This window comes from Xiphias gladius, chromosome 15, assembly GCF_016859285.1.
Source record: "Xiphias gladius isolate SHS-SW01 ecotype Sanya breed wild chromosome 15, ASM1685928v1, whole genome shotgun sequence".
Taxonomy (NCBI): domain Eukaryota; kingdom Metazoa; phylum Chordata; class Actinopteri; order Istiophoriformes; family Xiphiidae; genus Xiphias; species Xiphias gladius.
The window spans coordinates 11,397,253-11,421,821 of NC_053414.1; the positions used below are offsets into that span (position 1 = coordinate 11,397,253).

Here is a 24,569-nt window from a genome sequence, read left to right on the forward strand (position 1 = left end):
AAGGTCAGCTCCAAGAACTTCATAAATATTTGAGCAGCCAAGTTTTTTTATTGCCTACAACACTCCTGCAATAATAACCATGATATGGTAATAAGGCCATTGATTAATACGTTAATGTCAGCAAACTCTCCACATAACAAAAGGCCAATATAATTTCTCTCTTTTTTTAGTGAAGCAGATCTTAGTATTTACAAGGTGGCATCGCCAACAACAACAGAGCCTATAGCAGCTCAGTCTAATTTAAGTGTAAGATGAGTGCATCATTAGTGTTGCATTGATGTATACTTCCTCTATAAGATTATCCTTGTAGCCCGCCAGTGGAACCAATTAAATTTAGACTCCTGTTATTCCACTGGCATCGCATCAAAAGCCATTTTTCAACGCACTGTCTGCAGCTGCGGCTAAATGACATTATTTACATGGGGATTAGCTCACAACCGTGCCATAATCTTTATGAATGCCAGACATTTGTAACATTCTTTGCCAGAGGTGTTTTAACCTTGTTTTGAGTGGGTCCACGAATTCATCTGCATATTTTGGCCCGACTCTGATGCCCAGGGTCTCCAAAAAGTCGAGGATTAATAATGGTGCCACTGGTTTATTAGGATTATTGAGGACAGAACAGGATTGGGTTAGAGAAGGACTGAGGCTGGGGAGATTCCAGAAACCACCAAGTGACAGAGCAAGAGAGAGAGTAAAGGAAAGGCAATTCATCACTCGGGACTGACCGGACAGAAGTAGGTGTTCTGTGCGATGTGTTTGGCCACTCGCTCGTTCTCAGCAGACAATGACATAATGAGCAGCAGAGCATCTCTGGCCTGCTGGCCCACTGTGCCCTCCCTGTGGATGAAGGGGATGAGGAGGGAGAAAATGAGGAAGTTGGTTGCTCCCTGATCCTCGCTGGTGTGGAAGAACAGCTCCAAAATGGAAGGGTCCTTTGCCAGAACGCAGCACAGCTGGTTGAGCAGCAGCACCAGCTCAGCTTCGACCGCCGGCACTGCCGTGCCTGAACAGGACGAGAGCAGCATCATGAGCGGCCGCAGGATAGGTTTGTGATGCAACAGCGGCTGGTGCGCCTGCCCCACCAGCATCTCATACATCTTCAGCTGCTCCAGCTTCATGTCGTCTGTGAACTCCCTGCGGAGGCTCCACACGAAGAGACGCTCCATCACGTTCTCCATCACCACAAACTCCAGGATGGGGCCCATAGCACCAGTCTGACCGCTGTCCTCCTCCATCAGCAGGAACAGCATGTGCTCCACATAGTTCTGCACGGCACTTGCCTCGTCTCCCGGGATGGGGCCAAAACGAGGGCCACTGCCAGAGCCAGCGCTGAGGTTGATGACACTCAGGGAGGGCAGGGTGGAACTGCTGCGCAGGGGATCGTGCTTTTCTAGGATCTTCACCACCTACAGGAGGCACAAGTAGATTATTACAGCTGTAAAGTTGGCAGTTTCATAAATTATCATGCTTTGGCTAAATCACAACTACATCCACACAGAAAGGAGATGAATCAATATATTGTAGAATTAGACTTCAAAAATAAAAAGGTGTTAGGAGATAAGGACGATTTCGGTGGAAGGTTTTAAATAAAGGACACAATACAATACTTGTATGAATTACCAAATAAAGCTTGTGTACTTTGTCAGCAAAGTATAAAAGTTATTCATTATACTGATTCTCTCTCTTTGTGTGAAGATGTAGAAATTAATAAATTCACTCAGTTTTGTAGCTGATGGGAATGATAACCTGCCACATTTACCCACAGGTTAGTACATTTTTAAAAAGGTGGTCGACCTTTGCAAAAACAGGTTTGGGATTGTGCGCTAAATTGCCATGCTTCAACACATCAGACTTTGCAATCAGTTGATAATTTTTAAAAAGGGAAGTCATGTTTACAGTCTATATTAAAGCGTTATTTGTATACACAAGTTCATCTTATTTGTATAACCGGTGCTTGTATACCATGTTAAAACTGATAGATTACAGGTAAAATAATCTCCTTGTTCTTGACAGGTTAAGTATCAACAAATATGAGGTGTAAATAAACCAACAGCACAGTAAAGATAAACTCAGTTGGGTAGCACAGAGTGAAACAGTCCTTTGTGTAACCAGTCCCTCCCTTGTGTGTCCGCTGCATAGAAACCAGAGTCACAATAATGGAGCCAATGTCCCCAGCCTGCCTTTGCTGCCATGACAATAACTGGCTGCCCACAAGAGAACTGGGCATGGCTTCTGGAAACAAGAGAACAGAGTTTGTAATCCCTGCCTGAGCCCAATGGGGCCTGACCCAGTGGCCTGAGCCGCAGGGATCCGTCCAAATCCGGAGCTCCAGCTCTTACTGAAGTGACAGGCAGGGACCTGGTCTGATGATCAGTCAAGGATTTTACTTACTGGACATATGGATCGTGGGCTTGGGCTGCCTGCAGGCATAATGCCGACACTATCGAGATCAGCTGCACACAAGCTGCTAGTAAGCGTGGATGTTAGCTATCGTCCAGTATGAGTCTGACAGTGCTGACGGGTCAGTTTTAAAGCCTGCATCATTAATCACAATATGGGCCATATAGGGAATGTCAGTGGGCATGAGCTCTGAAAATGTGGCCAAGCACTGGGCTCAGGCTGGAGAAAGATCACAAAAAAAAGGTCCAGGTTTTGATTTTTAGTCCCAGGACCAGCTCTACAAAAGACACCCACGCAAATAATGGGTGATGACACACCAGCAGGGTGAGTTATGGGAGGTTGGTCAGAGTGTAAATTTGGATGAAGACCGTTGATGTCAAACTGAAGGTAGCATCACATTGCCAACTCCACACTGTGTTTGTGCTGCACTGAGGTAATAAACTTCAGTAACTTTATATTGGACTGTTTCATATTTAATTACCATGGGACACTATTGGCAGGACAAGTCTGGGTGTGGAAAGTGAAAGAGCAGAAACTCTTCAAACTTTTTTCACAGTTAACTTCTGTGATTTTATTTTAGTTGACAGATGCCCAAAGACGAAGTTTCATTGTAATCAGCAAAAACGCAACTTCAGCTGAGAGATGGGAGCAGGGACAAAGCTAATTTAACTGAAATCTGTTAACCTGTTAACTATTTTGTCTGACTCCCTCTATTCTTTGGACTGATGTCTGAGAACTAAAGCGGAGTCTGAAGATGTTCCTCAGTGTGCAAATGGGAGTGCTTCAACATAAACGCTACATGTTACTAAAGAGAACCATATTCATAAAACTGAAATATTTATTGGGGGTCATCTGACATTGTGAATGGAATAAGTCAGTAACTCTGAAAAGCCATATTGACAAGTAAAAATCTGCCCACACTACACTGTCTATATTTAAAGATTTTTGGCAGCCAATGCAACAGACAGATCACTTTGAATGTCACAACAGACACCATTCGCTCTGTGAGGCCTGAAGAGCGGCAGATAAGGGACAGCAAATGAACATAAACCTTATCTTTTCACTCTGGAACAGGCAGAGCTTCTTACAGAGGGACAAAACCAACATTACTTACAACAAGTGACTCGGATTTCAAGGTTTTCCGAACTGAAACCAAAGTCAAGGGGACTCTTATCAGGCTACATATTAACTAAGCATGGAAATAAGACTCTGCAGGAGTGAAATTGTGCTGCCAGTTTGCCTAAAGCAAAAGAAGCTTTAATCTGGAACAGGGAGTTCTCATTTTTTCTGTTCACAGTCAGAAGCTGGGACTCGTCGGTCTCTTGTATTTTTGATTACAACAACTTCTGTCCCAATTTAAAAAAGGAAAAAAGTAAAACCATGCAGCTACTGACAAACTTGCAACATGAATCCGAGTCTGTATGTATGTTATTTTTAACATCAGCTGGATTTTGGTTATAGTGAACACTGTTTTTTTATTCTGTTATCATGGTTAAAGAAAAGCTTGAAAACCAAGACAATAATAACCCTTAGTTATAAAGTGAAGAAATATGTGAATCCCTGAAAATGTCTTACTGTAACATGTGTCATGCATGTGTCAAAAACAAACTACAAAAGTGTGCCTAAACACTGGTTGTCACTCAACAATAAGCCTGCTTACAACACAGTATTTCCACATCAATCATCCACCAACAACATTACCTGACCCATCAAACAACAGGCATCTCAATCCAGCAATCCAGTGAAAACATCAAAACGAGTCCAACAAAAAAATGCCACTTACTGGAAGTACTTTTTCAGTAGGTGGAACATGTACTATGAATTGTTCGTCAAACTACTATTTCCACATTCAATAATGAACCTCTAAGCTCGCCCACAAAACAACGACACAAGTGAAAAATTATAAACAGCCGCACTGAAAACTAATAAAGAAACGGTTAAAGATTCCCTCCAGACATGTTTTAATACATATAACATGAGGCAATGGGATTGCCTTATGTTTCGCCATGATCTCCATAACAAAAGAAAACATATGCTCACAGTAATGGTAGTTTGTCATCAGGAATGGTAACACACGTTAAACAACAAACAAACACAGGTTCAGCTCATTGATATGCAAATGTACGCAGCAAGACATTCATTCAGATCATCTACTCCATATGGGGTACCTGTGGTGTAAGTTGTAAGACTTACTGTGTCTACAAGAAAAATCAATTTCCTCTTAATTAATCTGATTAGCTCAGTAATTACCAAAGGTTTTCCCTCGCATCATGTTTCTGCTTGCATACTACATATCTGGTATCAAATTGGATGTGTTAGCTTAGTGTTCACAGCAGTTTCTGGGAAATCAGTCTGCAAATGTATGACAAAAGGTGCTCCAAAATCTAGTCAGATAGTCTACGCCATATGGAGCATCTGTGGTGTAAGTCTGACGTTTCTACTATGCATCTTTCTTGAGTCATTGTAGATTCTATCTACAGAGTCTCAGACGCTGCGTACCGTGTACCAAAGTAGTGGGACATAAAAATGTGCTGCTTGGAACAAGAATAATTTGTGTCTGACATGGTATTCGCACTAAAAGGAATTTAATTACCTTGTGAAAAATTCTTAAAATTACATCTAGTCCTTTGCCAGAATCTATGAAGTGCAAATATTCAAGATGTCTCCTACTTCACTAAAAAGTCAATACTCGGGGAATGTGCACTGGGGCATTCAAATTTCAACGTCACACTTTTGCAACTTGTCGGGATGTCACAAAATCATCCTTATACATATACATGTTAAACAGATTGATGGTTTTTACAGAGCAACTTTCCCCCTTCAGCAGACGAATGTGAAAACAGCCTTCTAGTGTCGAAGTCTTCACATCTACATCGTTCTGCACGGTGAAGCTCAGATATCAAAGTAAAACACATTTTTGATTGGGGGGGGGCTTTAACTATAGTTCAACAAGGACTTATAGTAAAGTCTATGCAAGTGCATTAAACCTCACAGCTTGCGACCAATTAACAAAGCTAATCCCTACAAGCTTGTCCAGTTTTGAAGTTAATATAAAAACAAAGTAGGATTCTGCCTAATTTAGCTGTGAACACCACGGAGCCTGCTGACTGACAAGAGGGTCGGACCCCACGCTGACAGCCACTGACGCTGACATAAACGCAGCTGACAGTTACCAACACACATTTCTACCCCTTCAATGCCTGGCCACCGTCGCACATACTGTATGTCAGTGGGTGTAACGTTCGTTCATCTCGCTGTGGGAGAAGTAGGACAAGCAGGCTGCCAGGTCCCAAATGGGTGAACGGGGACACATGCTGCTGCTAAGAGCCAAAAGGTCTGAGACGGCTGTCTTCACGCTGCCAAGATTCCACTGGCCATGAGCGCGCTGCAGTTTGTCGGGACTGGAGTTAGCCAGACAGTTTCTACTGTCAGGATTTCGCAGTAGAAGTCAGGCTGAATGTGAACAGGCTTGGGCTCACTGTATGCACTGATTCTGGTTTAATGTAACCTGGATGTGCTTTATAGCCCGTTGTTCCCAAACTGTGGGTCTGAGCTCCCTCAAGGGGTTGCAAGATAAATAAAGGGGTAACCTGATGATTAAGTGGATAGAAAAGAAGAAATTGGGACACAAAATTATGTTGTTGTTTTTTTTTTTTTGACGTTTCTATAATCGTTGCTCTTATGAAATACTGGATAGTCATACCTTATCAGTCCTCTAAAAGTAACTCAAATTAAACAATCTACAGTGTGAAAATCTCTTTTAATCAGACTGCTCACACAAACATGCAACCTGGGAGGAGGGGTCCTAAGAATACCTTCCTTTGATCTAAAGTGACACAGGGTAAAAGGTGAGGAACCACTATTTTAAGTTGAACTGAGGCTCAGACAGAGGATTTTAACAATTTTGAGAATATTTTAAAGGAATAGTTCAACATAAGTTTTGGAATTATGCTTATTTACTTTCCTGCTGATAAATTGGAAGATTTAAAATATTTTCACATCTGTGCAATAAGTACGGAGCTGGAGCCAGCAGGTAATATGCTAACGCATCGTATTTTACTTGGAGTTACATACTGTAACTCTTTCAAAAGTCTTGCTGTCGTCATAAGTTTGTTCAGCAACCCGTGGAAACACTGCAGATAAGTGGTAAATGGAAAAAGTTAATGCATGTAATTCCCTCTACAATCACAAATTGCAATTTTTACATTTGTTTAGCTTATAGTAAATGGATTTTTGCAGTTTTTGAAGTGGTATCAATATTCTCATCTAACTCTCCACAAGAAAATAATTTGCATATTTACAGTAACTTTTTCTTCGAGACCTGGAAGCTTTGATTTAGTGCTGGGGTTTACCTGAGCCCAGTGGTTCTTGAAAACAATCATGCAGGTCTCTGGATCCACCCCTTTCAAGAGCAGAGACTGCCCGTCTCGGTTTCCGTTGGCAACCATGGAGGCCATCATGGTGACCGGATCATATGTGAGTTAAACCATGACATAGGCAGGAGAAGGAGGACATTCCTGACTGTTTGCTGGGTGCTACCATAACCACAGGAGGAGGAATAATCATAGAGGACCTGTGGAGCCAAGAAAAAAAAAAAAAATTCACAAGCAGATATCATGACACACAGAACCACAAAAAGTTGCTTCATAAAATAGCAGCACAGATGCAGTGTTATGACTGGTGACTGCAGTGCAATGCTTTCCCTCTCTGCCTCTGCATGGCTAGACAGCAGCTATGACAGGCATGCAGGAAACAGAACAAAAACAGGCAAAGTCAGATGACTCAGTTGAGAGGAGGGAGAGACACATCTTGCTTGACTTTGGCTCAGAGAGTTGCCTGCCGTACTCTGGACTTTGGACGGAGCTGTCAAATTACTTTTGGAATACCTCAGACACCCACAGAGGATTCCTGCAGGCCCCCTGACATCACTCTTATTACAGAAACATTTTTTTGACATCAGAAGGCAAACAGCAACTAGGTGTGAACTTCCCTGGCTGAAGGGGGGGGGGGCTGCTAGTTTTGTATATCAGACATGATTTTGGTATGTGCTGGCTTCATTTCTGGATTAAACACATTTACAACATTTTTAGGCAAGAAAAGTCCGCAGTGCTCACATTGCTTGTTTGGATGAAAAATATATATATTATTTTAGTTGAAAATAGTGTCAGAGATCAGTTCCAACACTCACATCGGCACCATGGAAATTTGGAAGATGCCACTTTTTCCCCCAGAAAGGAACTAATTTGTTGTTTCCCTTGGAGAGGACATTACTGGAAAGATTGATTCGGTTAAAACAAGACAAGTTTTCTTTGACAACATAGTGCTTTATAAATGGATAATATGAGATGGAACTAAAAGAAAAAAAAAAGAAAAAAAAAACCACACCGAGGATAATCCAGTTTTCTGCTATAGCATGTTTCCAGGTACACGGCTGCACTTTGGGAGGAAGAATGTTAGGATGTGACTTATCTCCCCATGTTTCCTCTGCATTCAGACAGTGAATATTTATGATGACTATCATTAGAGTTTGAAAGAATGTCGCATGCTTCCTAAAATAACAGTCATGTTCAAGTGAACCTATACATAATCACTCAACAACTCAGAACATTTAGCAAGAACAATGTTCTGCAGCCATACTAGCAGCTCTGTTCAACTGTCTTTTTTCAGCACAGCAGTGCTTTGAACTACAAGTTTGTTTTACTGGATAAACACAAAAAAAGACTAATTACTGTAAATTGCTGGTAAATTAATAAAACAATAGTTATGAAATGAGCTATCCTGTTAATAAAATCATTTAAGACTCAGTCATGCTTGCGGCTCTGTAAGGCTGTACTTAGGCACGGCAGTCCTTTGAGCCAAATGCTAACATGCTCACAGTGACAATGCTATGTTGTAAATGCTCTCTACCATTTTACCATCTTCTCCTCGTATGTTAGTATTGTCAGCATGCTAACATTTGCTAATTAGCACTAACCGCAAAGTACAGATGAGGCTGATGGGAAAGGCATTCGTTTTAAAAGATATTTGGCCACAAACCAAAGTAATCAAAGTCAAGTAAGTTTTATCTACCCCAACATCACAAATCTCAAATTTTCAATCCATCTAGTGAATATTGAGATACAAGTGAAACTTATAATAAGTGAAAAGTCTGACCTGCTGGTCATGAAATGTCTGGAGATCAACAAAGTCATTGGGATTCACACTCTGGGAACCATGAATCTCTGTACAAAATTTCATGGCAAACTATCCCATACTTGATATATTGTGCTAACAACCAAAGATTATCTACCTCATGGTGGTGCTAGACGAAAAGTCTTGTCAGGATTCACCCAAGTCAGGATGCTTCCTCCTCTGGAGACAACGAAAGTCTGTACTACATTTCATGGCAATCCATCCTATAGTTGTAGAGATATTTCAGTCCTGGCCAAAGTGGTGGTTGGAACCAGAGCCATCCATAGAGCCATGCCACTAGCATGGCTAAAAACAAACTTCCCAGTAACCCAATATGTAGTTAAAAAATGACATGACATAGTACAAGTTTGTCTGTCTCACTCTAACACAAAGTCAAGACAAAGTTAAACAAACAATCACACTAAACAATACTGGATGATATGGACTCTGTCACCACAGGGGATCAACTGTAAAACAAGCAGCAGCTACACGTCACAAGACCAAATTAAAAGCTTTTTCGCTCCTGCCCCTAAAACTGCTTCCCAACCAGCGAACGGCTCACCCCCTTCTTTTGAATTCACTTTGCCCCAGTACCACAGAAACATCCCCACCAACCACAGAGTTACAGGCATAACAAGGCACACAGTCAAACTTTCACCATCTGCTTTCACTTAGAGGAGAGCACCGGCTGGTTGGATTCTTGAGAGTGAATGTAAAAGCGGCGCGGAAAGTGTGTCAGTCTGTGTGTGTGTGTGTTTGTGGGGTTTCTTACCTTCGCTGAACCATCTTTAACAGAGACGGGTCGCTAGGCAGATGAAGACCTCATTCTTGTCCTGTTGTCACAACACACAAAAAGGAGATATGAAGATATGTCATTGAGGGGCGGGAAGAGAGTGTCCGTGTGAGAGGCGAGGCATGGTGGGAAGTGACTGGACATGAGTAAGCTGCTCCGAGCGCCACTTGGATGGAGATCGAGAGGAGGAGGGACAAGGGAGGGAGGGAGGAGAGAGCAGGAGGGGGAGGGAGTAAAAAGTAAAAACAGGGTGAAAGAAAGTCTACAGATTAGGAGGTAATAGAAAAATGACAGCAACGGCGTTCACGTGCATAAAAAGTAAAGAATAAACCAATCAAATGTCAGCTGTTAACATTTCCGTAGGAATTCAACACCAATATCACATCCTCATGATGTCTCCCTCATGGGTGAATAACAACATTGTCCCCTCCAATTAGTGCTGTGATGCCACTGGCGTCCTCCTCGGCTGCGAGAGGCCCATTCCTCGCCAACATTACAACCGCCCCGTCCAGCATGAAAACGGCGCGATCCTGGGAATCATGTCACATCACGCAGCAGCCTCAGAAGTCTCAGAACCTGGCTTGTTCAATGTTATACACTGAACACACAAACACAAATGTTGTACTTGTGTGCACTTATCTGCTTCCGTCGTTTTGGCCAGGAATAATTCAGACATGTGGGTTTCTTTGAAAACACATGACCAACGCACACAAAAAGACACGATGTCCTGTAAACGGAGAGAGTTACAGGGAGACAGATGGAGAGAGATGATGTGGGTGGGTGAGTGAGCTAAAGAGGAGTCATACACTCATTTTGTTTTTCAGGCTGGTTTTGTGCCTTGCCATGAACTCGCACATGCAATCCTTCCCCTAGTAACACAATATAGAAGCCACACGTGGGGTCGTACACTGCCAAATAAATGTAATGTTTGCTTACACCTTTGTCTAAAGCCAAGTAATGTTTCTTTCCATGCACATACATTAGGACCGTTTTGAGTTCAGTGTCTTGTTCAGGGAAAAACGGCACAAGGACAGCAGGAGTTCACAACTTGAAGAACCAGCCTTGTGATTGACAAGCAACGGGCTCCGCCGACTGAGATGCAGTTGCTCCAAAGCCTGACTTAATTTTTCATTTAAGGTCTGACAGCAGGTTTTTTAAAAAAAAAATGGTTGCCAAGCTGGCAAACAGGCATCAACTGTTGATTGCTAAAGTTGACGGACTGCTTCAGATATTTTAATCATTTATAACTGGAGTGATAATCGTCCTGTGTGATCATACCTCCTATGTCGGGAGTGAAAAACTGATCAACAATGGTTATTCATTTTACTAACACAAATTTTAGATGGATTTTACTGAAAACTAGTGACTCGGCTTCACGAGTAGATCTGGACTGATTTTATTTAACCAATATCTAGCCAATTTAGCCATTAAGCAACAAGAAAGAGCAGTTTGAGGTAATATAGCCATTACACAGTTTGTCCATCAGAAAGCACCGACAAGTTTGTTTTTCAAATGTAAAGTGCTACGCTCAGAACATCTATTGGTTACAAATCCTTATGAAAAACATTTGTTTTTAAAAAAAATCCATGTACGCCAGTACGCAGCACAGGGCAAAAGGTTTGGACACTTTAGATGTTTAGATTCTTATCCATCAAAAAGGTACCATCAGGGAAGCATCTGATCGGTCTGAAATTCATTCTGCAGGATGACAGCGACCCGAAACATACAGCCAGAGTCATAAAGAACTATCCTCAGAGACAAAAGAACAAGGGGGTCCTGCAGCAGATGGACAGTGTACCGAGGAGCGCTGGTGCTGTTTCAAAGACAAAGGGAAGTCACACCGAATACTGATTTTAATTCAGGCATTTTTCAGTTTACTGCACTTTGTATGAAATAAATGGATGAATAAAAACTATTCATGGCATTCATCGTGAAAGTATCTTTACTTTACTTGTAGTGCCTATTGCATTTACACATTTACTGTTTACAGTATATACAGATTTTATAAATCTCAAATATATATAGATATTTTGGCCTCAAAAGGTTTTTTTTCTTTATTGGTTCAGGCATTCACTAGTAGGGCAAAGAGGGACAGATAAACACTGGCATAATTAATTTACATAACATATTAGCAGGGATTAATATAGAATTATTGTCTCCTGCAGAGCCTTTTCTGACCTGGAGATGCAGTTGACTAGGAAACAGGGTTTTTCACTTTAGAGTGAGCCGTGTGACATTTTGCCAGGATAGCCTGATTTGCTACATTCAAATTTCGAAGCCCCCTGCCCACCAGTCTGAGTCTGCTGTAATGCACTCTGCTCCACCTCACCTCTTTAAGCTGCCTCCACCTGTTTATCGGCCTCACTTTGCTTCTGCTGCTCTTTCACCGTACTTCAGCCGACTCAGGGTTAGTTCAGCTGTCTCAGGGTTAGTTCAGCTGTCTCAGGGTTACTGATGCTGACACGGTATTCTCAAGAACTTTCAGTTTTTATATGGAGCCCCTGAAGTCTGAAAAGCTGTTTGTTGTTGTTGTTGTGGTGTCTGTTTTTTTCAGTGGTACAACAGACTGCAAGATTAGCCTGATGTAAGCAATGATTAGCCCGTCTCAGACCACAATTCACTAGCAGCAACTCCTCTCAAATATGCCCCATTTGGCACAGTATATTTCTGTCTCGAACAACCAGCCAATTAGGTCAAGACTTGGATTTAACAACTCAATACAACACAGCTCAGACTGAGTACCAGCACCTTATACTACTCTAAACAATCTAATGAGGCTCTAAAATATGTACATTTTCCGGCAAATCAAAGAAAGCCACTTGCTTTTGAAGAATAAAATGTTCTTTTTCAACTCATCTAGTAAAGGCCCATTAATGAAAGTCATGACCTACATTGCGCCCTCATTTACAGTACCTACTGTCATGTTGTCACACAGCGGGAGAGCCAACGATTACCCAGAAGACACTGCTCTACTTGCCCAAAATAACCTTAAATACAGGAGAGCCAGAAAGCAGAGCCAAGATATAGGCTGTTGAAAATACGCTTTTGTGTGTGTGAATCTGTAAGTTGGTTCTGAAATGGTTCCTTGTTCCTGTACATTCTGTTTGTTAGCAGTGCCATTGCTACACCAGCCTCAATGGATTCTCCTGTTTTGGTCATTTCGAAATATCAAATTACGGCAATGTAATAATTACACATCTCTCCTCATCTCCTCAGTTAGTCACTAACATTGTCTGTCTGCCATTTTTTGGCTGGGTAGGTAGTGCACTGTTACGAAAGATTTTATTCCTTAATGCGTCTGGAAACAACGCTGATGAGAGCTGATGAAAGGAAAAGCAAAACAATGAGTTAACAGACGCTGGAAAGCTCCGCAGAGCTGAGAGGAACTGCAGATTCAGATGTGGGTTTTGTCACTGCAACAACCCCTTTCAAATACACACAGTCATTTGATACAGTTTGTTAATAATTATAATATTGATTACTGCAACTTCAAATAACAAACAGAAACTCTGAACAGCCAAATTAAATATCACTGTATTAAATATGAGTGTTTGGCTCGTCATTATGAGCAAGTAATTAGAAAGTTGTTACAATCAATTTTTCTGCTGAAACTAAAAATACTTATTTCAAATTGTTGCATCGGTGCAAGTAATTATGACTATTGTTACAAAAATATGAGTGAAAACTGGAATTTCCCCATTCCATTAGGTGGGAATGTTTTTATTAGTGGTGTTGCATAAAGAGCAGCAGGCTCTCATCTCCTCACTCCCAAGGGTAAACATGATGCCAAAGTGAGAACATGGGCTTGGCTATTGTGTTGCACCTCTGATTGCGTCTCTTCTGCCGAAAGTAGGTTAAGAGGAATCAAAAGAGGAAATAAAGCCCCAGGCTGAAAGGACCGAACATGATCTAAAAGCAAAAGACAAAATGCTCGCCTTGAGGATTTTTTTTTTTTTTTTAAATCTGGCTTTCCGGCATTGTTAGCTTTCCAGCAACCCCTGAGTTTTTCATAAACACAGGTCGGGTCTGGACAAATAGCTCAGAGGCAAGACAAACCCTTTACTCGGTATAAAAATCATCTTTCTTGCTAAAACAGGAGTTTTTAAACCTAAAGTTATTTTCTAAATTTGCCTTTTTTTCTAAGATGGGGCATTCTGGGTTCTAAATAAAAGTTTCACTCAGAGTTTCATTTCTCCTGAACCAGCCTCACAGTTTCCCTCTGCTGAAGGTGACACTCACAGAGGCCAGGTGACAGTCACGGTAACCCAGTGACGGACAGGCCTATTAAAGTGATAGCAGCTGATGAAATATTTAGGGCTACAGGTGAAGCCACTGAAGAGCCGGATAGTGCCCGGTCTGACTATTTACATCCGTCACCATCATCATCACAGCGGGACGGAAAAAGCCCTTCATTTTCTTATCTATGTCTATTATTCCCTTCTGCCACCGGGGAAGATGCTGTGTCGGACCATTCATCTTTTAGGAGAGACAGGCTCAGATTGGACCCATGTTAACAGCTGATTACAGAGGTGAAATGACTCGACAACCTCTAACTAATATCTTTTTTATTGCTAAATGTTTACTGCAAAATGTCATAAATAGAGTGAATAAAGATGATATGATAATAATAATAATAATAATAATAATAATAATAATAATAATAATAATAATAATAATAAAGAAAGTACAATTTAAAGGACCAATTCACCCAAATATTTTATATTTTCATTAATTGCTCACCTAGCTGATTTTGGCAGGTGTTTGTCAGTTTTTTGTTGTTTGTTTTTTTGCAGCATAATCTTTCCTGAATCAGTGAGATATCATTTGGGGCGTATTCAGGACTTCTGGTCAACGAAGAAGCTGTAGGTGGGCACTTTTTGTTGTTGTAGTTGTACTCCTCTCTGTTTTCCAAAATTAAACACTGTTTTGTTAAACCTACAATAACCAATCTTTTGGCCACTTGAACAGATTTTAAATCTGATATGGCAAAAACTTGTCAGCAAATAGCAGCCAGTTTACACATCCAGGAGATACCGAGTGACATTAACATTCATCAGAAACACAACTCCGAATAAATTCTAGTCCTATTCTCACTGTATTTTTGGGTTCTGTTTTTGGTCTCTACCAAGCCCTGAGGGAAGTTCTGTTTTTTTAAGCTGCCTTTTGCTGAAAGCAGCTGCTTGCTGTGCCCGAAAATAACGCTAAGAGAGCTCTGAGAGGGAACCAAATCAACAAAGTTCCGTGCCATGAAACCAAAACACTGAGCTGAAAGAAGCTACAAAGCCCCACGGAGCTGAGGGAAACTGCAAAGTGGATTGACAAGACCCCCTAATATTACATAGTCATCTGATCCCATTGTTAATATGAAAATATTATATATAGCCCTTTAAGGCCTGTGTGAAGCATCGAGTCTGACATGAAATAAATCTTGAGAAGCCAACGACTCCGAAGGTTTACTATGAAAAATCAAAAGTGAATGGGGCTTCCATGCTTGTTAGAGTATTACTATGCAGCCCAGCTGAGGCCCCTCATATGTCGGTGCAACCCCGGTTATTTTGCTAGGCGAAAGGAGCCAGAGCTGGCAATGAATGACAGGGTCCCACTTCAAGTAATTGCTTCCGATGAAACACTTGTCAAACACCTCTGGGACGGCACCAAGTCAGTTCATTAACTTTTCCCCGAAGATTTGGAGGGGAACTCAAAAACTGTGCAATACACAGAGCGTAGCAAAATTATTAAGGTGGTGTGCCTTTGATATTGATTTCTCCACCAATTTGAGTGAAAAAAGATTTAGTATACGGGCAAGAAAATGTGTTACAGCTTACTGTGCTCTGATACTTAAGGGGCCGCTAAAGAGTTTTCAGACTGTGAGGGAAGGATATAATCTTGAACAGCAAGACTTCTACAGATTCCTCCAAATGCGGCACTATTTTAGAAACATAATTTAAGACATTCATTTGTAAAACCTAGAAGATGGGATCATGAAAATTTTTATACCCGCCTACAACTCTGAATACAAACCTATTTCCAGGAAATACATCTGCTTTTTGAATAGAAAATCAGGGGAGGCAGTGTATATTAAAAAGGAGAAACGGGACAGGGAGAGTAACAGGGTTCTCTACCAGGAGGAGTGGCATATGGTCTGCAAAATACAGACTGCCAAAACTACAAGTTTCCTTATTAAGAGGGATTTTTGTTGTTAGAGTTTGGTCCGATTCTTCATTACCCCGTAGCAGAAGCGACACCATACTATTAATTCAGATTGTTGGAGGCAATGCCAGGCCAACAATGCAAATCATTATCACATATTTTGCCATGTCCTGACCGCTTACTGGTAAAATATCCATCAGACTGTAGACGAGGTATCCAGAACCACTACAATACACCAAGATGAATTTACCAATATATGGTCAAGGTGGACTGACTTTATCAGACCCCAAAGACAACACTTGCGAGATATATGTGCATAACTTGAATATTGCCATTCCTCCCAGTTGGCTTGGGTTTATTGGTGCCAGAATTTGATATCTGTGAAATATGGCCAATGGGGAAGGAACCTGATACATTTTAATCTTTTATTATGATTTAAATGTGTTTGCTTTGCCCCTAACCCTGGCGTGACCCAGGTATGGAGTAAAATATTTTTGATTGTCTTTTGTAAATCCTCTGGCCGCCACTAAAAAGCAAAAATTAAAAACTTACAGGTAAACAAGATCCGTTCTCTTTGGGTCTCAGTCAGAAGATTGTCGTACTCCACAGACTAATTAGTTTCAAATAACTGAGAGCTACTGGCCATCGTCAGTATAAGCGTTGGAGCGTCTCAAACAAGCTACTACAACTGTTCTAACAACAATTACCTGATACTCGTAATTAAAAATGTTATGTAATATAATCATAACGCATATCTATATGTTGCTTCTCTTATCATTGTTCTTATATTAGTGTTTTGGACCTACTGAAAGAGAAGAAATGGATGTGTGAGAAAAAATTGAGGGCTTCTTACAGAATTTTTTAGCTTGATCAGCTGCTGTTAAAATGAGTCTCCAATAAAAGTCATTGTATCATACATGATGTATAATTTTCCATTTGAAGAATCCCTTCAAAACCTGTCATAAATCATTTCTAAAAAAAAAAGGTACACAACACAAGCCCAACAGGTGCTGATTAATGACTTTATCTAGTTTATGAGATAAGACTGTGATTATGTAAGCAGATAGTGCTCCATGCTGCATGTCTGTGGATTCTCACATGCGAATGAAGGCTAACAGGGCGTTGGCTGTTGTATTCAGCTGGAAACTGGTTACAGAAACAGGTTGTTCCAACCATATTGCTCAATGATCGTGATAAAAGATTAATTGAAATGTCGAAACACACACACACACACACACACACACACACACACACACACACACACACACACACACTTGGGTTTAGCTGGGAGGGAAGAAGGAGGAGAAGGAAAGTAAAAGAAAAGGTAGGTAAGTACAGCAGTACAGTAAACCCTGAAGGGAAATATACATCTTTCTAAATACTGGTCTCTGTATAAAGTAGATAAAGGCCAAACTGAGGACACAAGAGCCCTTATGCTGCATTGCTAAGATCAAAGTCAGGCTGCCAACTTCACATGCTGCAGCTCTCTTGGAAGAGAGTTCAGTCTACAGGGGAGAGATAAGGCTTGGAAGAGGCTTTTTACTCCAGACAGGGACAGATGAGACAGTGTCCTGCTTCCTGCCACTGATGTTGGCAAAGCAGGGCGTCATTCTTCACATGTGCACAGGTGTATACGTCATGTGTACTGATTTTCCTTCACCACTGCCCAGGGAGTAACCAACAAGTCCTCGAGCCTAAACGACCATATAGAACGTTTGTCCCTACCTGGCCCATAGGAGCGTCTCCTAAAATAGTGCCACTATGGCAGCGGGCACAACAGACCTTCATCGTCATGGTAACAATAATAAACACGCAGTTGGGCTAATGAACGGTCACGGTTCGAGTAGATTTCGGCACAAAAACAACTTGCTTAGGTTTAGGAAGGGATTGTGGTTTGGGTTAAAAATAAGTAGCTCATTAAGGTTAGATGATCTTCATCACCGTGGTTACAATAATAAATAAATAAATAAACTGTGAAATTTTGCTTAACAATAAAACAACTATATTTTCAATAAACTTTAAACCCCTACATCATGGTCTAATGCCAGGTAAATAATTATCATCAAAAACATGTAATACATTTTAATTTTAACTGAATTAATTCCATTTTTTTTTTTTTTTGCCTAAAAAGTCGAACAAGACAAAGAGTCAACAGCCACGCTAGAAGCTCTCTGAGGCTTTTCTTAGGCAGCGAACCTTTGAGCTGCCTAAGATTAGGCAGCTCAAAGATTAGTGCTAAGATTAGTTCCTGCCAAATTTCATTGCAATACATCCAATAATTGTCAAAACATTTAACTCAGAAGCACAAATGTCAACCTGCTGATGTCACTAGAGGACAAGTCAGGGGATCACCAACATCTTTACAATCCATCCTCTGGGGACCATAAATCACTGCACAGATTTTAGAGTTAGTTTCAGTTTCAGAGTTATTTCACTAAAAACCAAAGATTGTCAACCTCAATGCGGTGCTAGAGGAAAAGTCAGGGGATCACTTAAGCGAGGACATTTCATCCTCTGGGGACAATGAATTTCTGTGACAATCCATCCAAAAGTGATGGACCTACTGACCAACAGACCCTAGCGCAAACCCGCCACCATGGCTAAGTATGTTAGAATCAGCCTTAAAAAACCCATCATGTGTAATGTGTGTGTGGCTGCGTACTGTAAACTCTTCTACATGTCATTCTAACACTCATAAATTTCAAGAAATGCTACTGAAAACGGGACCTCTGCGTCCTCGGTAGGAGATACGACCCTCCCCCCTGAAATTTCAAACTACAAATTTTTCTGTCATGTTTTCCTCTGACCCTCACAGGCTAAATTACCACATTGTATGTACACTATGTGGGCTGGTGACATCAGTCCCGCTTTCATGTTGGTATGAGGAGACTTCAGCCCATCCCCGCACTACAATAGGCTTCTGTCAGTGATAAGAATGTGTTTAGTGTGTGTATATCCTATCTCTGCTCCTGCTACTTCCTCTGTAGCTCATTTGCATCACGTCTCACTTGCTGATAAACAAGAAAAAAGCGCCATATTTGCATGTGGGACGGGAGGGGGAAAGACAAAAGATACCACATGTCTGCGGAGTTCAGATATGTTTATCGGCAAGACAAGAGCAGGCTGCAGCACTGCACTTGTGTAATTAGCCAATTGGATGAAAAGAGAGTTTTTGATATAAGAACAGAGCACTTTTAAAAAGCTATGATACACAGCTAAATCAAAACCTAGAGTTTTGATTTTAAAGGGAAAACAGTCATACTAAATTGCCTCTCATCTGTGTCAAATATTTGCTTGGGTGTGGATAAGGGTGTTTTTCCTCTGTTCTCTTGTCACTCTTTTAAGACTAACTTTTCTTTGCGTTTAAAACAAGTTCAGTTGAAGAACACATTTACTTCAAGGGACTGCACACCTCTCCTATATGTTGAGTTTTTTCCTCGTAATTTTCAAGGCAGAAGAGATGCTATCTCATGTATACGCTGAGGAGTAAACACTGGCCTATACACCTGCAAAGTATTTTTTTTTTTTTTTTTCCTTTTTAAAACGTCATGTCAGCTTTCCTACCACCGAGTACACGTTGCAGGCTCCATAAACAGAACTTGTACTTTCGTTCCAGTTCATTCTTATACAACATCTTTTTACAAAGTGGTTTTAACCAGATGTAACTACAATCTCTATTCTTTTCACAACAATTTAAGGCGCAGTTCTTTAGGTTGGATTACAGCCTAGGCAACATATGGGCCAAAGATGCTAACAACAATAAACCACCATTCTTAGTCTCTTTTCGACCATGCAGACACAGAATCCTTAAGAATAACAAAAACTCATTATAATAATGCCTTTACATTTTGAGAAACATGTATTTTCTTCTTTCTGAGAGACAGATCAGAAGATTAATGCCACTCTCACAGGAACTTACGAGGCATTTTTCCCAAACTGCTGAGCTATACTTTTAATCCAAAATAGCAGTGAAATTAAAAAGGTGATACTTTACTTTGTGCTGAGCCGTTAAGAAATGCTGCCAGCGAAGATTACCACATAGCTTTCACGTCACCTGTTACTTCTCAGAGCCAGCGCCGGGGCGCGAGTGGTGAGGGTTGGGGCTAATCTCAAACACGGGACAAAGCTGAGCTCGCTTGTTCACGTTGGGAATGGGGGGAGCAGGTTAACACACACAGACCTGCTGGTGGAGTGACTACAACACCAGTTTGTCTTAAAAATTTCCCACAAGTTTCTGTCGCTCATTCTGACTACATTACAAAGGAACAGTTCTTTTTTTTTTTTTTTTTTTTACAATGTTAACAAAAACATAAAAGGTTATTTGCCTTTTGCTTAAGATTTAAACTCTCAATTTTCTTAAAAACCAATTCCAATTTAAGACGAAACACTGTCAAAAATCTCTCAGCAACGCAACAATGTTCTGTCACAGTGTGTTCACCATAGGCAGCAACAGGCAAGGTGAAGCTGATCCAATCCCAATCACAAACTTGTGACCTGAACCTGTACATCTAATCACATTAGTATGACCATTATTCACAGTCTGACAGAGCCAAACAGGCTCCTCACTATGTGAGATTTGAGTCCCTGCTGAACATCACTAGTAATCATACAGATGACCGATTAGCCACACATTCCTCTCATTCCTCAGAAACTGTTGGTAAACTATCAAAAGTTTTGAACGTTCCCTGCAGCATTGTCGGCATTCATGTTCAACCTACTTATGTTTAGGATGCTGATATGAAAAGTCGGAGAGACAGCTGAGATTTATATATTTGCATATGTATGTAGTGGTACAGATTATGAGGCAGAGGCCCCAACAACAAAAGATCAGACTAGATAAATTTAGACAGCGTTGTCTGAGATTTCTCTGTAAAACATCTTTGAATAAGTGGAGAATAAGTGCAGCTTTGATAAAAAAAAAACAACCAAACAACAAAACCACGGTAAACTACTTCCCTGAATAATTGAATGCCTCCTAAGCGGTCATACAGCTGCGGAGCTCTGACATAGTTAAAGCCCGTCCCTTCAGGGCAGCCCAGCTGTGAACAGAGGAGCTCAGGGAAGAGCCACCGGTTGTGTGCGAGGTGTGGGCTTTAAACGGGATCCACATGAAGGGGAATTTTTAATAAAAAAACCCAGCTCAGTGACCACGGCAGCCACATCTGATGATGACATCCAGGCGTTTGTGGCGGAGGAGAGGCTTGTGTTCATAATAAGGAACCATCAGTTTGACCAAGAATGAGACGGAGACCGTTAAGTATGGAATATCAATCACATGAAAACAAGTGACCGTGACCAAAATGCCATACGCGCCATTTGATGACAACTGAACCATCTCCATAGCAGAGCTGACTCCATCCGATCATGAACATGTGGCCGAAATTTAAGGAAAGTTTCCCCGTAAGCTGGATCTAGTGCTTTTCAAAATGAGGTTGGTAAAGACGTTCAAGCTCAAAAACGAGAGGCCCGGCTCCACAGGTTCATCGTGGGGATTGGCTAGCACGAGGAGAGGGCATTCATGAACAATGCTCCAGAATTTTTTCTTCTTTGATAATAAAAGAATACTGTAAGCTTTCATCATAACTGAGATCCCGGGCATCAAAATGACCTTAGGGACGGGCAATCGTGGAATACTTGTGCCGGATTTGTTTCAATCAAGTGGATTCACACAAGTTCAGCAGTTCATGAGGAAACTGTTAAAAAAAAAAAAAAAAGTTTAAGTGTTGAAGGTCCTTGTCCTTGAACTAAAAATCCTCTGGTTCCAACTTCTCAGATGTGAGGATTTGGTGCTTCTCTGTGTCTCATATGGACAGCAGGAAAACAGACAACAGACACTCAAATCACAAACATGCCAGGTTCATAGTCTCATTTTATTACCATGCAGTGTAGAAGCCCCGGCGTTTCATCTGACAGCAACCTCATCTTGAATATCATGTCAAATCTGTCATGCAGTCATGCTTTGTCCAACTTAGGAAAATTTCTAGAATTCAGCCATGTCTACCCAAAAAAATCCTTCAAATAGTCGTTGGTGCTCCTATTTCAGTGCAGCTAGATCACTGTAACTCCCTCTTCCCTGTCTGCAGCAAAAAGTCTGCAATTAATCCAAAAAAGCAGCTGCCAGGATTTTGAGGGGTGCCAGAAAATGAGAGCACACTACACCTATCCTTTCATCTCGGCGACGGCTGCCAGTTAGTTTTAGAGTTGATTTTAACATTTTACTTATCACTTTTAAAGCTAATAAACAGAGGTGACGGAGCATTTGCCATCAGGGCCCCCAGACCTTTGAACAATCTTTCAGAGGCGATTCGGGCCGAGTCCCTCTCTTCATTTAGATCTCGTCTTCAATCGCGCTTTCCCATGATCCTCTAGCTTACTTTCCTACACTATTTGTTTTTGCCTTAGTTTTATTGCTTCAGCCTGAGTACTTATGTTTATTACTGTATATATGTCTTATTGCTATTCTTTTGTTTTATCGTTGGTGCTATTGTTCTGACATGTCGTTTTGTCGTTTTTACCCTGCAAAACACCTTGTAAACCTGGTTTTGGAAAGGTGCTATATAAATCAAGTTTTATTATCATCATTTATTATAATTATTATTATTTTATAGACATAACGATTAACTGTTAGTTGCTGCCCTAAAAAGAAAAAAAGGCATTAGCATCTCTTCACGTGCATTTAAAAATATCCATCTAATTAAAAACAGACTTACAACCACACAAACAAACAGGGTGGGGAAAATAACATCCCTAGCAGCAGACAAATAAATCAGACTGTGGATGAGGTAACTCCTCTGGCTCTTTTTTCTCTACACAGAGAACCTGAACACAAAACACAGCTTTAGACCTTAATTTTTTCACATCTCTTTTAAAAAGAAAAAAAAAAAATGCCCCAAGAGGCTTTGTTTACATCAGGTGACCGTGAAAATCGTCGATTTAGCAGGTGGGAGAGACGAGACCACCTGTGAAGGAATGACACTCACACAGGATGGCCGGCCATGAAACATTGAAGAGGTCTGCTGGTAATTCAGCACCACCTGCGTTACGCCTCCCTCGCCCTGGATATCCGAGTTCAAAGCCTGCTAGGACGGGGCCCGAAAGTGGGACCGGGCCAGGTGGGCTGCGCCTCGGGCTTCTCCTGCGTGGCTGTGAGATGACTTTGCCGGGAGCAAACGACAGCAGCGAGTGGACACGCCTGCCACATTTTTTTTTTTTTTAAACGCCGTGGGCACCGCAGGACACTGCAAGACTGCTTTTTCACAGGCCAGACGCCCGTGAAAAAGCAGCGACTGGGTTATTGGCTGCGGCTGCTGGATTTTGAGCTATGATTGGCGATCGGGTGGGTCCACGTTGTCTCTATGGTGAGTACACAGCGGTAGAGACAACGTGGAAAACGCGGCAGAAAAGTCATTACGCAGTTTACCCTTTCGCTTCTGAGACTCTAGAAGGATGTAAAACTACCACACACACACACACACACACACACACACACACACACACACACACACACACACACACACACACACACACACACACACACACACACACACACACACACCAGTAAACCCAGCGCAGACCAGGGTTCGTCCCCGGGCAGCAGATTGGAGACACCCAACTCTTCCACCCACCCGCACTTGTCAATCACAGAGAAAAACAACAAAACACAAGCGAGAACACACACACACACGGTCCAACAACAGCAGAAATGTCACTGCCATGCACGAGTTTAACAGATCCGTTAAGGCCACGCTTGGAAGCCAAGTTAAATGTTGTGTGTTCGGGCTTTTTCTTTCTTTCTTACCGTCGGACTCGGACGGATCCTCCGGTTGGACGGAAAGAGCGCACAGCTGTTTGAGCGGCGCGGATCAGCCGGAGCAAGAGCAGGTTTTTAACCACAAACAGTTTGTCCTCTCGGGGATTTAAAAAGAAACACACACACACACACACAGGAACGGGTCGATCTTGGTCATAGCTCCATGATGTCTGACTCTGGTAACAGCTCGGGGAGGTATTATGTGTGTAAACCGAGCTACTTAACCCGGCCCGTAGCGCGCGCGCACACACACACACACACACACACACACAAAGGTGAAACCACACTAAGACTGATTTGAACGCTCCACCCACTGAGAGCTCCAGCAGGCCACATCCACTGAAGGAGTGTTTCCACGTGTTTTTCATTTCTTTATGCTTTAGTCTCCCTCATGAGAAACAAAAAAACATTTTAACTGGGGTCTGTGACCACATCCCAGAAAAAAAGTAGAAATCACTGTCGGGGCAAAACTCGAACTCGTACGAATTTGCTTTCCTCCGAGGCTTTGGTTCATGTTGACATGAAATCTTGTTTTAAAACGACATCATAACGACATAGGACGCAAGATGTATATTTTCCTCTCCTTTAAATGTCTCGGTTCTGTGTGGAGCCCTGGTTATACTGTAGGCTCCGGCGTCTCTAAACCCACCCGGCATCCTTGTCCACATCCCCAGTGGGATCGTGGCCATTGTGGTTTCGAGCATGAAATTATACGGCGAACAAAAAGGAAGAAAGAAAGAAAGAACAAGCATTTATGCTTGATTGAAGCATATACTTTGCCCAAGTCACAATTTAAACTGTGAGAAGAAAACTTGTCTAAAAAACACAATCTCTGGGTATTACTCTGTGACGATTACTTGAGTCCCATCAGACAAGTTTTGAAAAACTGGGCACTGAGTTTCGTAGGATTATATATATATATATATATATATATATATATATATATATTAACTTTAACTTTAAACCAGTTTACCCGGGCTATTGAGATGACCGGGTCTGTAGCGACATCTAGTGGAAGGTCAGTGGAACTGCAATGTTCCCACTCTCATGTCTTCATCTCGAAGGGAGGCATTTAAAGATGGAGGTGACAGGGATTATTACAGCTGGACACCATAGTGAATCTTTTTAAATGGCTATGTGCATCAATCCTGACGCCATGTTAGTTAATACAGAGATGTTGATGCTGAATGAGTGTCTGGAAGGGACTGGACCGAAGCACATTCCAACAAATTCAACATAAAT

General features: G+C 41.5%; 1 protein-coding gene across 4 annotated transcripts in view; it reads right to left on the reverse strand.

Annotated features, from left to right (window-relative positions):
- fhip1aa (FHF complex subunit HOOK interacting protein 1Aa) overlaps positions 1–23,572 on the reverse strand; it is a 34,326-nt gene extending 10,754 nt beyond the window's left edge. For 3 of the 4 annotated variants that reach the window (XM_040146523.1, XM_040146524.1, XM_040146527.1), the window contains exons 1-4: positions 23,316–23,572; positions 9,347–9,407; positions 6,756–6,976; positions 729–1,409 (exon numbers count right to left, since the gene is read on the reverse strand). In XM_040146523.1, the coding sequence (XP_040002457.1) occupies positions 729–1,409; positions 6,756–6,863 (789 nt within the window). In that variant the 5' untranslated portion in view covers positions 6,864–6,976; positions 9,347–9,407; positions 23,316–23,572. The remainder of the gene's footprint in view (positions 1–728; positions 1,410–6,755; positions 6,977–9,346; positions 9,408–23,315) is intronic. The other variant, XM_040146525.1, reaches the window with a different exon arrangement.
- Positions 23,573–24,569: the final 997 nt, after the last annotated feature.